General features: G+C 39.3%; 1 protein-coding gene across 1 annotated transcript in view; it reads right to left on the bottom strand.

Moving 5' to 3' along the window:
* Positions 1–312: 312 nt before the first annotated feature.
* LOC122640277 (calcium permeable stress-gated cation channel 1-like) overlaps positions 313–15,830 on the bottom strand; it is a 55,664-nt gene continuing 40,146 nt past the window's right edge. The window contains exons 10-12 of the mRNA XM_043833426.1: positions 13,251–13,575; positions 1,526–1,759; positions 313–812 (exon numbers count right to left, since the gene is read on the bottom strand). Coding sequence (XP_043689361.1) covers positions 561–812; positions 1,526–1,759; positions 13,251–13,575 — 811 coding nt within the window. The 3' untranslated portion in view covers positions 313–560. The remainder of the gene's footprint in view (positions 813–1,525; positions 1,760–13,250; positions 13,576–15,830) is intronic.

Genomic DNA, 15,830 nt, shown 5'->3' with positions numbered 1-15,830 from the left:
ACACAGGTAACAGCGCTATGTTTGGAACACAAAAAATGGATGCAATAGAAAAGAAAACATAATAACACAAAAAAAAAAATGATAAAACCAGTGATGGATTGATGTGTCTGTCTTCTTTTTCAAAAAATTTCAGAAGTTTTATTTTCTTTTCTTACCTTCCAAACATAGCTCAAAAGGACTCACTTGCAAATCTTGAGCCCCTACTTCCCCAACCCATTGAATTTTGGTTCAGAACTAACATTTATGGTCTTTCACTTCCAGCTTGAGGTTTTTTATTGTTAATTTATGGAATACTTCCAGCTTGAGGAGGTATCATACAAGAGGATCCAAAAAGGTTTATACAAGAAAACTAATAAAAAGACTACAAACACAAATTCTCCAAGTTCCACACTACCTGATGACCATCCTTAGTAAAATGGAGAACTATTGATTGACAATTGTGTATTGGGTTGGTCAAGCTGTTAAAACCAAAATGCAGTTGCACCTGTCTACTCTTCTCTATACTATGTAAACAGTAATCCCCTCCTTGTGTATGATTTACAATCCCCATTCTCCACCAACTACTGAAACTTAACAACCTCATGTAGTGAGGCTGATGATGAACCACTGTATTTGCTTGGTACTGGTGTGTTCCTTTGGGAGTGGCGTTTTGTGGGGACCAGCACACTCTCCTCTTTCCAATCTTTGGCAACTGTATCAATCCCATCATTGTCGCCCTTGAAAATTGGATGAATATATGCATTTCGGAGGTACTCTTTCAAATTCAGACTTGGATCCCTTGCACGTTCCAGTGTATCTTTCATCATTGCCTCCTAATATCCAAAAGCAAGGAACCAATAAGGAAATTGCAAGAAAGAGAATAGGATTTAACAAGCAAGAAAAATGCCAAGTTTAACAGAATGATGCGAAAATAAGCCTAATTCATGCCTAGTTTCCTTTCAAAATTATAGCTTGCTTCCTTATTGATCTATTTCTTTAGTTAAGGAAACATAATAAGAGTGTAACTATTATTGAGTCCCAGGAAAGAAAAAGCAGCAGTCTCATAACAACACTAAGATCTCCTAACAATTTTATAGTTTAATTTTGCTGTCTCCCAAATCAAGTTGCACTGTGTATACGCCACAAGACACAACAGTGACTCCAGAACATAAAGTACGAAGATGGTGAAAGCAACACATAGGGAAAAAAGATGACTAAGATTGCAGATTATTATATGTAATAAGGGGTAGGGATCAAGATGACGCCTGTGCGTATTGACATTTCCCACGCCAAGCCAATGAGCACACAGGAGGGAGTGCCTCAGGAATTGTATATAGGGAGGAGAGAGAGTGCTAGTTAGGAGAGTGAGATGGTGTGTACTACCAGAACTGTATACATTATTTTCCCATGTAATAAATAGCATTCTTAATTGACAAGAACAATTACAATATAGAAAATATTAACCAAACAGCATAAATTTTCATGAGTATTCATGCAGAAATCCAATGAATAAGTAAAAGTGTTCATACTGCGACTTCCAACAAACCTGTAATGGGTATGCTGTAAATGCAGGTGCATAACGACCTTTGCAGAATATATGGAACCATATTGTTAGAACTGGAAGTGCAATGAGAAAGGGTGTTGATTGAGCCGCTTGCTTTGTACTCAACAATCCCATCAGAAGCAGCTGTGAGACGATCAACGCAGCAATAATACGTCCATGGACATCAGGCCAGAATGCTGCAGCGCTCTCATATTTTTGATTGTAGACGTTAATGATCTGCAGTATCAAATAATTACATCAATTAGGAAAAGGACTTGACAATGTGCAACAATATTTTTTTAAGAAAAAGTTCTCTTTTCTTCTGAACATCAGATGGTAGGTGTCATTACACACAAGAGAGTTGATAATCATTAACAACAATGAAATATCATCACCATCATAAATTTATTGAAATTGTTCAGTGCCAACTGCCAACACAGAATATAGAGAGAGCCATGATTAAGGGAACAGAATGAAAGCAAACAGAAATACTGCTTATGAACCTCCCTCGCCCCCCCCCCCCATAAAAAAAAAAGTTAAACTTTCTGTTGAATTATGTACACCAGAATACCGTGAGGGTATTCTGGTCTTTTGGGTTTTTTTTTTTTTTTTGGGTGAATAAAAATTCATTACCAAAGAGAAAAAATACAGGGAGACCCCAGAATACAGGGGAGGAGAGGAGAAAAAACAACCAACAAAACAAAGGGCACGCAGGCCCAACTAATGGGGGATAACATAGAAGAGGAGAGTCCCCAGGAGGCTATAATATGCCTGTTCCTAAGGGAAGAAACACAAGAAGAAGAGGAAGAGGGGGGATGGGATTTAGTGCTGACTCCAAAGAAGATGGAGTCCCAAATCTGCCTGTAGGATCTAGAGTTGGAAGTCCATCTCCTAATGTTGCGCTCCATCCAAATATGAGAAATAGTAGCTCCAAAAGCAAGCTTTCCAATTCTGTCACAAAGGGAATTGCCCCCGAAGGTCATGTCAATCCACACCCATTCTCTTTGAAAAGGGAGAATTCTTCTTCTTCTAGGCCAACATTTGCGAAGAACCTCATACCAAATAGCAGAAGAGAATGGGCAGTCAAAAAATAGGTGCTCTACAGATTCAATGCCATTCCAACAAAGACAGCAGCAGGAAGGAGAGACATTGATTTACCGATGAAAGATAAAGGACTGAGTTGGGAGGCAGTTTGTAAGAGCGCGCCAAACACAGAAGCTATGCCAAGGGATGTGCCCTTTGAACCAGACAATCTTGTGCCATGCAGCAATAGGACCGCTGGATCTTATGAGGTTCCAAGCAGATTTGGAGCTGAAAATGCCTGAAGAAATAGGAGTCCAAGTGGTCAGATCTCCCGAACTGACAGGTCTTCTAAATTCTAATAATAACAGGAAGGGCATTACAAATGTCTGCTATAGTAGGGATTTTTATGTCCTATGTAATTTATTCTTCAATTATAAATAAAAGGCTTGGGGTGATCATAAGATCATTCAAGCATTACATCTCTAATTGTTCTATTAACATGGTATCAGAGCCAAAAATTCTGATCTAGGTTATAGAGCAGCCGACCTCTTCCATCGTCTCTCTCTCCTTCCTTCCCTTGGTTCTCACCCTTCTCAAAGGACAGCACTAATGAGGTGATCAATTGATCTAGTTGCTGCCCTCCACCTTACCTCCATGATTTAGAAGCTTTTTTTGGATAGATAGCTGCTGTTTCCCTTCTACGATTATTGGAGTCTTCATTTTTTTTGGAGATCAAAGTTCTTCTATTGGAGACCGAGTCTTCCCTTGATGAAGATCCATATCAGGCACTGGGGACAACATCCATCTTCTTTTTTCATCACCAACAAAACTTTTTTTCCCCATATCAATCTCAGCTGTCAGGGTTTTACAAAACCTGACACATCGATTTTGGGGGTGCACTTGTTAGAAGAAGCTGATTTTTTTAGGGAAGTTGTATCTTTCTTAAAGGAGTACTCAACCTTAATTTCAGCCTGTTTCATTGAATATTTTTGAAGATATTGATTTTCCACCTGTTTCAAAGTCGATTTTTCCTATATATCGATCTGAATTTTGGTGTTTTCTACCTGCACCAATCTGCTACTGGATATTTTGGTGATTAGATTGTGTGATAATGTCTGATCTTACAACTGCTACCTCCGGAGTTGAAGGACAGACAAGGAATGACTATGTTGGAATATGTACTCCAGAATACCGTGGGGGTATTATGGTCTTTTTGGGGTAGTTTTCTTCTTCTTATATTATTAAGTTTGTGTCGGCTATGTGGGTTTTAGTCCCACATCGCCTAGTTTTGTCTCTTTGTAATTTCACTTACTTCTAAGCTATTATTTTCTCTCCTTCTCTCTTTCTAACCCACGATTCTGCCAACACTATCTCCCTTTCGCGGCTGCCATTAAACTCAATGGTAACTAATTACCTGATGTGGCCCAAATATACATATTTGACTATTGCTGGTCGTGGTCTTACTGGACATCTCATTGGAACTACTGAGAAGCCAGTTGATGATGTCCTCTTCAGGATCGGTGGGTTTTTTTTGCTGCACTCCATGCAACCGAAGCTTTCTAGTGGCTATTTATTACTTGATACAGCCACTCAACTATGGACTACTGTAAAGGAAACCTACGGACAGGTGGGGAATGATGCTCAGATATATGAAATACGTAAGAAGCTTCATGACACTATACGGAAGGACTTAAACATCTCACAGTACTATGCTGCCCTTAGGAGTTTATGGCAACAACTGGACCATTATTCTGATTATCAGCCTACCAATGCAACCAACATTGCTGCCTATCGCAAGCATGTGGATAAAATACAGGTGTATGACTTTGTTGCTGGTTTGAATGTTGAATATGATCAGATCCGTGTTCAAGTACTTAGCAGGTCTCCTTTTCCACCACCCTGGAGTAGTTCCATGCCTGGGTTCATACTGAAGAGAGCCGCCAAGTTGCTATGTTACTGTTGGTTGAATCGTGAATTAGAAAGAGAGAATGGAATAATTTATGTTCATTGATAGGTAAGCCCCTCTATTTATAATAGAGAGGAAAATACAAAGGGACTGAAATAGGTGATGTGGGACTAAAACCCACATAGCCGACTGTAGACATAATTACCCCTAACTAACTATCTCTATAAGAGCAGTGACTTAAACCTAATAACATAAGAATTAAACTACCCCAAAAGGACCAGAATACCCCCACCATATTTTGGATTACATATTCCAACACTCCCCCTCAAGCTGGATTATACAAATAAAAGAAGAAGGAAAATCCAGCTTGAACTAAATAAAAAAAGAACTCCATAATAATGCTAACTCTCACCCCTCAAGTTGGCGCATATAAGGTACTAATGCCTAACTTGAACAAAATGGGAAGAAACTAAGTTGCAGCAGAATCCAGCTTGACATATGAATGCAGCTCCCAAATAAACCTTCAAGAATTGGAAATAATTGATCTCCAAAACCTGGGCAGCCTTGATCAGCAAACTTTCACCAATCTTCAACAACTGTCCAGTGATGAATCTCTGACTGATAATCTTGAAGATAAGTAACTAGGGTAGCAAGCAGCAGAAACAAATAAATCAGGCAGCAAATGATCAACCCAACTGTAGAACCTCATATAGGAAGGTAATAACCAAACATCTTCAATACTCTTCATCTCCCCCTTACTGCCAACTTAACCCAATAATGAAGGATACCCAATAGCAATGGTGGAGAAGACTGATCTCAATACTTTGCACCAATGTTCCTACAAGTTCTGCTTTCTGCAATGGCTGCAAGTGTATTGTACATAATCCCCCCCTCACGTGTAGTAGTACACGTGGACAGATAATGGAGATTATGTAAGAAATAGTGCAAAAATACAATATTCCAAAATTTTCCAAAAAGGTGCCAAGGGTAATGGATAAGGAAGAAATGACAATTTAGAGAATACCATAAACTTCCAAAGTGGTTATGGGTATATGCCAAAGGTATGGTATGGGAGGTGGTGAAGTGAAAAAAAGTAGTGGGATAATGAATCACGGAGAAAAACAATGCAACATATAAATTGTCAACCATTTTCAAACGATCAAACAAACTCCTTAGATGGAAACTCTTGCAGGGGAGAAACACCTAACTCCAATATTCAGATCTGATAAGTAAATAGATCTGATTTGAAGTAAGGAAAGACTCCAATCTTCAAGGCTTGATCAATCTTCAAACAAGGAAGAAAAAGTGTGCAAAACTCCAATTTATAAACTCCCACATGCAAAATAGGACTGACAAAGATATCTGGACAGCAATTGATGTAAGAAGCTTCAACAAAAAACTTGGATCAGATCTGAATTAGGGAACAATGCTAGGATCAAGCTCCTAAGTAAGCCGGATATGAACCAGAAAAGCTTCACATAACTGATTAGGTTCGTAGTTGCAACCAATAACCATGGAACACACTGTTGTAATCCCAAATAAGCTGATCTCCAGGGTAGTAGATTCGAGTCTTCAATAATGAAAGAAATTCAATCTCCAATAGTAAGATACTCAGTCTCAATAATAGGGCAGCAGTAGTCCTCATAAAGGTAGCAGTAACATGTCAACTAGTCATGCTTACAGAAGCTAATCAATAGAACCAGCAAGGTAAGCAGGTAAGCTCCATAGAACCAGTAAATTTAAGATAAATAATCCAATAGATCCATAGGTAGTTGAAGCAGCTAGCCACATAGGAACCAAAAAAATAGGTTGATAGTTGAAAAAATCGAGCCATAAGTGTGAACCTGATCTTCTTTTAAAAAAAACTCCAAGAATGATGCTGAAATTTGGGTTGAATACTCCTCTGATGGTGATAAAACACTCCTAAAAAAATCAGCAAGAGAGGACTGCCCTAACCCTTAGATCGATTATAGTCAGGGTTTTGTAAAAAACCCAGAAACTTGAGATCGATTGGAGGGTAGGGGGCTTCAAAATACTGATGATGACTTGTCAAAGTGTGATGATTTCAAGTAATAGATGCTGTCCTCAGCTGCTTGAATGGATCTCCAATACGAACAACCAATCTCTTGTAGTTTGAGACTTGATCTTCAAGAGGGAGAAACACCCAAAAGTGCAGAAAAACTAGGGTAGCAGCTATCTTAGGTAAAATACTTCTTCAAGCCATGAATAATTGAAGTAGATAGCCTCTCTTGATGGTAGAAACACCTCCAAAAAAATTACAACAGCAGCAAACAACCCTAACCCAAAAATCGATGTGTCAGGGTTTTGTAAAACCCTGAAAGTAGAGATCGATTTGGGTAGGGGTCTTCTAGAAAACTTGGATAGGAGCAAGATTGAGGTCGAGTTGTCCTAGTAATGGAAGTAATCAGCCCTCCAAAAATCAGCAAAAGCTAAAACCTGTAACCCTAATTTCGATTGGAGTCAGGGTTTTAGCAGGTAACCAAATTAGCTAGTTAAGAAAGTAGTAGGTTAAGAAAGTTTTGCTATAGAAACAAATCCAGCCATCAAAAGGGTCCAAACTTAGGTCGAGTAGGGTTTGTAGTAGTAGGGAATCACCCCTAAATAATCAGCTGCATCCGAAAAGGGAAACCCTAAAATCGATTGGAGTCAGGGTTTGGAGTCAGGGTTTTGAAAAACCCTGACAAGTTGAGATCGATTAGGGTAGCGCTGGAAAGGTTAATGAATGATGGAGAAATAGAAAAAAAAGGGAAGGATGACATTTAAATAGGGTCGGAAGGTGCTGGAAAAGAGAGCAAACGGAGCTCCAATGGTGGAAGGTCAGCCTTCAATAGTGATAGGAAGTTGATCTCCAAAAAATTCTGGAAAGCTCCAATTCGCAAAGATGGTTCCAGCAAAATTTTAATTGAAAAAAATAGATAGAAGGGAGGAGGGCAGCAACTAAATCATTGGATACTTTATTTACCTCATTAGTGCTGTCCCCTTACAAGGATGAGAAGAAGAAAACCAGAAGAAGGAGAAACTGAGAAAGGGAGAAGAAGGGAGAAGTTGATTGAGGAGGAGTAGGGTTTTTTCCTCTTTTTCTAACCTAGATCGGACCTGCTCTGATACCATGTTGGTTGAATCGTGAGTTAGAAAGAGAGAATGAGAGAATGAAATAATTTATGTTCATTGATAGGTAAGCCCCTCTATTTATAATAGAGGGGACAATACAAAGGGACAGAAATAGGTGATGTGGGACTAAAATCCACATAGCCGACTGTAGACATAATTACTCCTAACTAACTGTCTCTATAGGAGCAGTGACTTAAACTTAATAACATAGGAATTCTAATTCCCCTAAATGACCAGAATACCCCCACAGTATTTTGGATTACATATTCCAACAGTTACATTCCCCTACTGAGAGATCTGCCCTCCAAACCGGATCTGGTTCTATGTTATCTAATAGGTCTCCCTGCATTGCTGTTGATTCCACCAAGGAGGTCGTGAAATGTGAACATTGCAACAAACCCTATCATACCAAAGCCACCTGCTGGAAACTCCATGGAAAACCTGCCGATTTTGAGGCTAAAAGTGGTCGTGGAAAATCTAAAAACAAGGCTAATCATACTGAAGCTGTTACCACTGCTCCCACTTCTGACCTTGGTCTCTCCTAGGAAGAACTACAAGCTTTTTGTCGTATGTTAAAGGCTTCCGCTGCATCTACTACATCGACTCCTGCCAATTCTTCCACACCATCAGGTTCCAATTTTGCCCGTTCAGGTATTTTGTGAGGCTTGTGTTCTGGCCAAACAGGTTCGTTCAACTTATTCAATTTCTAATAAAAGAAGTCTTCCTCCTTTTAATCTGGTTTATATTGATGTGTGGGATCCTAGTCATAAGCCTTCTCTTTCTAGCCATCGTTTTTGTTTCCTTTATTGATTATCACTCTAGGAATACAGGTATATATGATGCACAGTAAAATGAAGTTTTTCGTGTATTCAGCATTTTTATAAATTGGTTTAGACCCATTTTAATGCCACCCTCAAAATCTTGAGTGACAATGGAAAAGAATAAATGGAAGGTCAGTTCCAAAAATACCTAGCTACCCATGGGATTATTCACCAGACCAGTTATGTTGATACACCAGCCCAGAATGGAATGGCAAAAAGAAAAAATCGCCACTTATTAGAAGTGTCGATGCCCTTATGTTTGCCCGTCATGTTCCTGTCCAATATTGGGGAGATGCTGTCCTCACTGCAGCTTACCTAATTAATACGATGCGTACTCGGGTCCTTGACTCTCGTACCCATGGTTCAAAATTTCACGAAATATTGCTTAAATTTTGGTATATTTCGGTAATTTCGATACTACTGAGACGAGATGGGTTTCCGAAATGAAAAAATGTTCAAATTTCAGAATATTTTGGTAAATTTCGGTATATTTCGTTAAACAATGTGTATTTAACTATTTATACATCAGGGTCTGACCATATAATGTCAATCAAGGGTACAAACCCAAAACACCACTTTGAGTTCATTTTTTTGCAATATGAAGGTTTAAATGTGTTTATTAAGCTTAAATAAGGGTGTACATGAAGTATCAGGCCTTAATATGGCAAAAAACCCACCGAGATGGAGTGCCGAAATATGGCAGAACAAATACTATAGTTCGGCAAAATTTTGGTATAGTTCGGAAATCTCGACCAGCCCGAAATGGTGAGACGAGACGAGATTTTAAACCTTGCTCGTACCGCAGCTGAACTTTTACATGGCTCCTCCTTTGTAGTTCTCTCTAAGGTCTTTGGCATTGTCCGTTATGCTAGGGATACTTGATCCCTTGGTAAACTTGAGCTATGCGGGCTCCGTTGCATATTTTTGGGTTACTCTACAACCCATAAAGGATACAAGTGTTATTATCCTCTCACTAGACGTACTTTGGCGAGTATGGATGTTATTTTCCATGAGGCCCTTTCCTATTATTCATCACCACCTCTTCAGGGGGAGAATCTTATTGAAGAAGTGTTGACTCTTGAGGCTCCTCTTCAGTATTCCCAACCTGTGTCTACCCCTGATCCTCCTGCTCCACCTACTGCTGCCTCTATTATTGTCCCTCTCTTTGTCTCGGGTGAAGGGGATCCTATACAAGGGGAGACTATGGATAATGGTGATGATGAAGTTCTCATTCAGGGAGAGCTCACTTCAGTTCAAAAAACCATTGGTGAGTTTCAGAGGAGAATTGATGATTCTAATCTTAAAGTCTATCAGAAAAGCCGTACCAGAAGCAAGCAGCTTCAATCCACTGCAACACCAGTACCCCCATCCAATTACCAACCTTGAATCCAGAGCCTACTTCTCCATCTGGTAAGACCCCTTCTCCTGAGTTACCTATTGCTCTTCGCAAAGGTACTAGGGCTTGTAGTCAGCATCCCATATCTCATGTTGTCTCTTATGACTCTCTTTCTTCATTTTTTCGTGCATTTGTTTCTTCTATTTCTTTTGTTCATATTCCTTAGAATTAGCAAGAAGCTTTAACAGATTGAAAGTGGAAGTCAACAATGATGGAAGAAATGAAAGCCTTAAAGAAAAATGACACATGGGAGCTGGTGGCTCTTCCACCAAGGAAAAGACCAGTTGGATGTAAGTGGGTGTTTGTGGTGAACCATAAGCTGGATGGGACTGTGGATAGATATAAGGCACGACTCGTGGCAAAGTGGTTCACTCAAACATATGGGATTGATTATCAGGAGCCCTTTGCACCTGTTGCAAAGCTGAATATTGTCTGAGTTTTGTTATGATGTTATCTAGTATTGTCAATCTTAGATGGGATTTAAAACAGCTGGATGTGAAGAATGTGTTTCTCAATGGAGAGCTTGATGAGGAGGTATATATGGATATTCCACCGGGGTTCTCTTGTGACAAAACCCAAGGCAAAGTGTGTAAATTGAAGCGTGCACTTTATGGGCTGAAGTAGTCACCTTGAGTGTGGTTTGACAGGTTTCACAAGGCTATGATCTCTGTAGGCTATAAACAGAGTAATGCTGATCACACTCTCTTTATAAAAAGGGTGGATAAATTAAGATACTTCCTTGGAATTGAAGTTGCTAGGTCTTTTGAAGGCATCTTTCTCTCCCAAAGGAAGTATATCCTAGACTTATTGACGGAAATTGGTTTATTATGATGTTACTCTTTAGATACTCCGGTGGATGCTAATGTTCGTCTTAAAGAAAAGGAGGTGAATCTGTTGATAAAGGCCGGTACCAAAGGTTAGTAGGGAAACTAATTTATCTCTCACATACACGTCCAAACATTGCTATAGCAATGAGATTGTCAGTCAGTTCATGTGTGATCCCTACTCTTCCCATATGGAGGCTATTCTTCGTATTCTTCACTATTTGAAGTCAGCTGCAGGTAAAGGCATTCTCCTGTCTCCTCATGATCACCTTCAGATAGAGGCCTATACTAATGCTGATTGGGCTAGGTACTGCACTTTATAGGTGGCAATCTTGTCACTTGGCGCAGTAAGAAGCAGAATGTGGTAGCTCATTCTAGTGCTGAAGCAGAATTTCGTGCTACGGCACAGCGTATTTGTGAGTTGTTATGGCTCAAGGGTTTATTACAAGACCTTGGTGTTCCTGTTCGTCTCTCTATGATGTTGTATTGTGACAACAATGCTGCAATCGACAATTACTTAATCCAGTATAACATGATCGTACCAAGCATGTTGAGGTGGATAGGCATTTTATCAAGGAGAAGTTGGAAGATGGACTGATTTGTGCTCCCTTTATGAAGTCTGCTGATATGTCCACCAAGGGATTATTTGGAAAGTTATTCCATCCTGCTTTAGTCAAGTTGGGCATGTTTGACATTTATGCTCCAACTTGAGGGGGAATGTTGAATAATGTATTACCAGAATACCGTGGGGGTATTCCGTGTTTTTGAGGTTTCTTTTACGTACGGCCGACTTTCTAATAGAGTCTTCCAGAGTAGGGACAAATCTATCCTTTTGTAATCTTTCTATTTATTAGAAATAAAAGCACTTGACTGACCATTCAGATCATTCAAGCATTCACTCAATTCTGTTCTGTTAACACTTCGTTACTTGAAGTCAGCTCCAGGGAAAGGGATTCTTCTGTCTCCTCATGATCACTTGCAGATAGAGGCATATACAGATGCTGATTAGGCTGGCTCTCCTGACAAAAAGTCTATCTCTAGGTACTGTACCTTTGTAGGTGGGAATCTTGTCACCTGGTGCAGCAAGAACCAGAATGTGGTCACTCGTTCTAGTACTGAAGCAGAATTCCGTGCTATGGCACAAAGTATTTGTGAGTTGTTATGGCTCAAGGGTTTTTTTTATTGAGCGGGTTAGAAGCTGGGTCAAAGAGGTGAGCCTGCCCTCCAAGATAGGTTGGCAGGGATCCGCTAGGGACGATTCTACAATGGTTCGGTATTTTGGACCCCCCCAATTAAGCTGAAATGCCCCCGTCCCATCTACTGGTGCCCCCCCTTTCGATCTGTTAAACTGAATGTGGATAGCGCTTGCAAAGGAAACCCCGGTCGTGGTGGAGGAGGAGGGGTCATTAGGGACAGGAATGGAGTGGTGCTGGCAGCCTTTGCTAATTTTTATGGAGACTGCACTAACTCATTAGCAGAGCTCAGAGCCCTGAGAGATGGATTGCGGCTGTGCCAGGACCTCCAGTTGATGGAGGTGGTGGTTAACTCTGATTCTGCCAACACAGTTAGAATGGTCACACAAAAGAAGTGCATATTATGGAAGGGTTGGTACTGGTTCAACGAAGCTTTGGAGGTGATCTCCACGACTCATGCTCATGTGGCCTTTGCGTTTCGCGAAAGCAACAGAGCAGTGGACTGGCTGGCTAAGCACGCTTGTGATTTGGGTTTCTCGGTCACGTACCACCAGGGTAGTTTGCCGGGTGGGAGCTTCCCAGGTATTATTAGAGAGGACAAGGCAGGAATGCCATTCTTTAGATTTTAATGTGCAGGTTTTTTCTTGTATAGGGAGTGGAATTTCCCCTTTTGAGGGCTGTGAGTGCTGTTAGCTTTGGGCTGAGGTAAGGTGGTATGTCCCCCTCTTGTTTTCTTTGATTATTTTATTGGATATGAATAAAAGCTAGGGGCTGGCCCAGGTGCCAGATAAGTTTGGGGTAACAAAAAAAAAAAAGGGTCTACTACAAACCCTTGGTGTTCGTGTTCGTCTTCTTATGATGCTGTATTGTAACAAGAAGGCAGCAATCAACATTGCTCATTATCCGGTACAGCATGATTGTACCAAACATGTTGGGTTGATGGGCATTTTGTCAAGGAGAAGTTAGAAGGACTGGTTAAGGACTGGTTTGTGTTCCGTTTGTGAAATCTGGTGATCAGCTAGCTGATATCTTCACTAAGGGATTGACTTTCTGATTGTTTCATCCTATTCTAGTCAAGTTGGGCATGTTTGACATCTAGGCTCCAACTTGAGGGGGAGTGTTGAATTATGTACACCAGAATACCGTGGGAATACCGTGGGGGTATTCTGGTCTTTTGGGGTTTATTTTTATTTGTAGCCGACTCACTTAATAGAGTTGACTATAGTAGGGATATTTATGTCCTATGTAATTTATTCTTCAATTATAAATAAGAAGCTTGGGGTGATCATAAGATCATTCAAGCATTACGTCTCTAATTGTTCTGTTAACACTTTTCAACACTCAAAAAGTGAAGAGCCACACTTCGAAATTCAGATATAAGAATATAACAACAGAGAACCCACAAAACTATTCATACCAATGTAAATTATTACCTGATGACGGAAGACGACATATGCCAGGCCAAAGAATACTATTATGAAAGGAAGAAGAATGGGTGTGACCACAGCATAGACGAGGCCAAGTAAGAAGTAGAATTGTATTTGAGGTTCGCCTGTATTAAAACCAAGACTTCCTGGATCCATTGCCTCTTCTCGATCCTTTTCAGTCTTCACCAAGAAGAAATTCTTCAATTGAAAGATTATCAATGGTTTTAACCTCAGAATTTCTGTCGCAATTCCAGCCCAACCATCAACCATAATGTAGGTAATGAAGAAAGTTGCTTTCATTGGAATTGATACACCAATTGTTATAGGAATTCTGCACTAATTAACAAACTTTGTTCATACTTGGTATCTAAAGCTAAAGCAACAGTATACTTCATAGCCAAAAATTTAGATGGAGCAAACAATTAACATTTAAATAAAAATATATTAGATGATGCTACATAGAACCTGAATTGTAAAAGCTATATTCGTGAATTCTTAAATATTAAAGAAAGTCAAGTATTCCATACATTATGATCACTTGATCAGGTAGGACGAAATATGAGCTACATATGATATTAGGGTTGCCAATAATTTCACAATCATGATATAAAACAATTTATGTGAATAGGACAAATGAGGCCTTCCATGGTTGAAAATATTCTCAAAGATCAGTTATATATATATTTTTTTTGTAAATAAAAAATTCATTACCAAAACCCCAAAGGGGAGAGAAGGGAGAAGGGGGAGGGGGGAATATACAGGGGAAAAGGGGGGGGGGGAGAGCTATACAAATCTCAAGCTCTAGAAAGGGCTTGGAGACTGAAAAGGAGAAACATCTAATCCCCAGGATACAACAATGTGCCTGTTCCTTGGGGAATAAAAATGGGAACTATGAGGGAGCACATTAAGTTTGGAGCTGATCAAGTCGAATGAACAAGAGTTGGAGGTCCATCTTCTGAGATTCCGCTCCATCCAAATGTGAGAAATAGCAGCCCCGAACACACGCTTAGCAATAGTATCACTGATAGATCTACCAGAAAAAGTCATATCCAACCACAGCCATTCCCGAGCGATGGGTAGGGGCAGGGTTAAAGTATCGATCCGTATCGTATCGGCTGATATGTATCGGTATCGATCGGTATCGATACAATACTGACCAATACGTCTCTTTTTACTATATATATATATTGTATCGAGTGTATTGATGTGTATCGACTGATACGTGTCGATACAATACGATACGATATGATACGATCGATACGTATTGATATACTCGATACGTACTAAATGTACAGTTTTTTGGGGGTTTTAAATGTCTTGATACGTATCGATATGTATCGATACACATTCACTTGAAGCACATTTTTCACTAAACACGAACAGAGAGCACCTACAGGCGGAAAAAGCTTGTTCCAGCCAAGGAGAAAACCCAAAAAAGTGGATTTTAAGCCCTTTTTCACCCAAACCTCTTGAGGGCTTCCATTCCATAGTGAAAAATGATTCTAATAGAGAAGGAAGTTCCTCATTTGCACCATCCCACAACAAAAAATCGAAGATTGAAGGAGTTCTTGAAGGGAAAGGTAGGTTTTTTTTTTCAAAAAACTTGATCTTTTGTTTTAAATCTTGCATTTTAGTTCTTTTTTTTTTTTGCTATGATTTAAGGAGAATATGTTCAACTAACTATTAGACGTATGCTTTGTATACATTTGCAAATATTTGAGCTCAAGTCTACAATTTTTCACCCAAAAACGAAAATGGCTTCTAAAAATGATTTTTTTTTTTAATTTCTTCAAAAAACTAGAACCTATGCTTATGTGTATAATAAATGTACCACATTATATACAGATCTATCATCTTGAATGAAGATTATATTTTTACTTTATAATCTGTACTTTTTGTTAGCTGTTTCTGGAAATGCATGACAAGACTTGGATTGATATTATTTGTATCATAATGTACTATATTATGTCATTTTTTAATTTCTAATTCTAAAAAATGAAATAATTTGAAACTAATTGTGGAAAATAATAAAAAATGATTAAAGTTTGTTTAATATACTTTGCTAAGTACATGCAATGCATGGAATGCATCATATAGACATATACTTGTATACGTTATTGATGTTTGGATTTTAATATACTGAATACTTATGTAGTTATGTACTATTCTACTTATCTTTGGTGTTTAGGACGATGCAGCGACAACAAGACATTGAGTGGTCTTATTGTATCAAAATAAACAACAGATTGCATACAATGTGCAACTTCTCTAACACTCAGCATCTTTGAGGTGGGGTAACTCGGCAAAAACAACACATGGCAGGAGGATATGGAAATGTTGCCAAGTGTACAAAGTGACTTGTAGAGTTAAGCAAGGCAATGCAACAACACCTTAGAGATGCGAAAAAGAAATCCACTCAAGTACAGGAGGATGAGGATGTTTTGGTAGAAAATTTGATGGAAGATTTCGAAGATTATGAAGGATCAAATATGGAAGCGGAGGAGGACCCAGAGTTGGCATGGGCAATGCGACAGTCAAGACATGAAGCAAGAGAGAAACAGTGGAGAGCTGAGCAATTGATTAGAA

Source organism: Telopea speciosissima, chromosome 9 (genome assembly GCF_018873765.1).
Source record: "Telopea speciosissima isolate NSW1024214 ecotype Mountain lineage chromosome 9, Tspe_v1, whole genome shotgun sequence".
In the NCBI taxonomy this organism is placed as follows: Eukaryota; Viridiplantae; Streptophyta; class Magnoliopsida; order Proteales; family Proteaceae; genus Telopea; species Telopea speciosissima.
The sequence above is the reverse complement of the archived record's forward strand: the minus strand, read 5'-3'. Positions and strand labels throughout refer to the sequence as shown.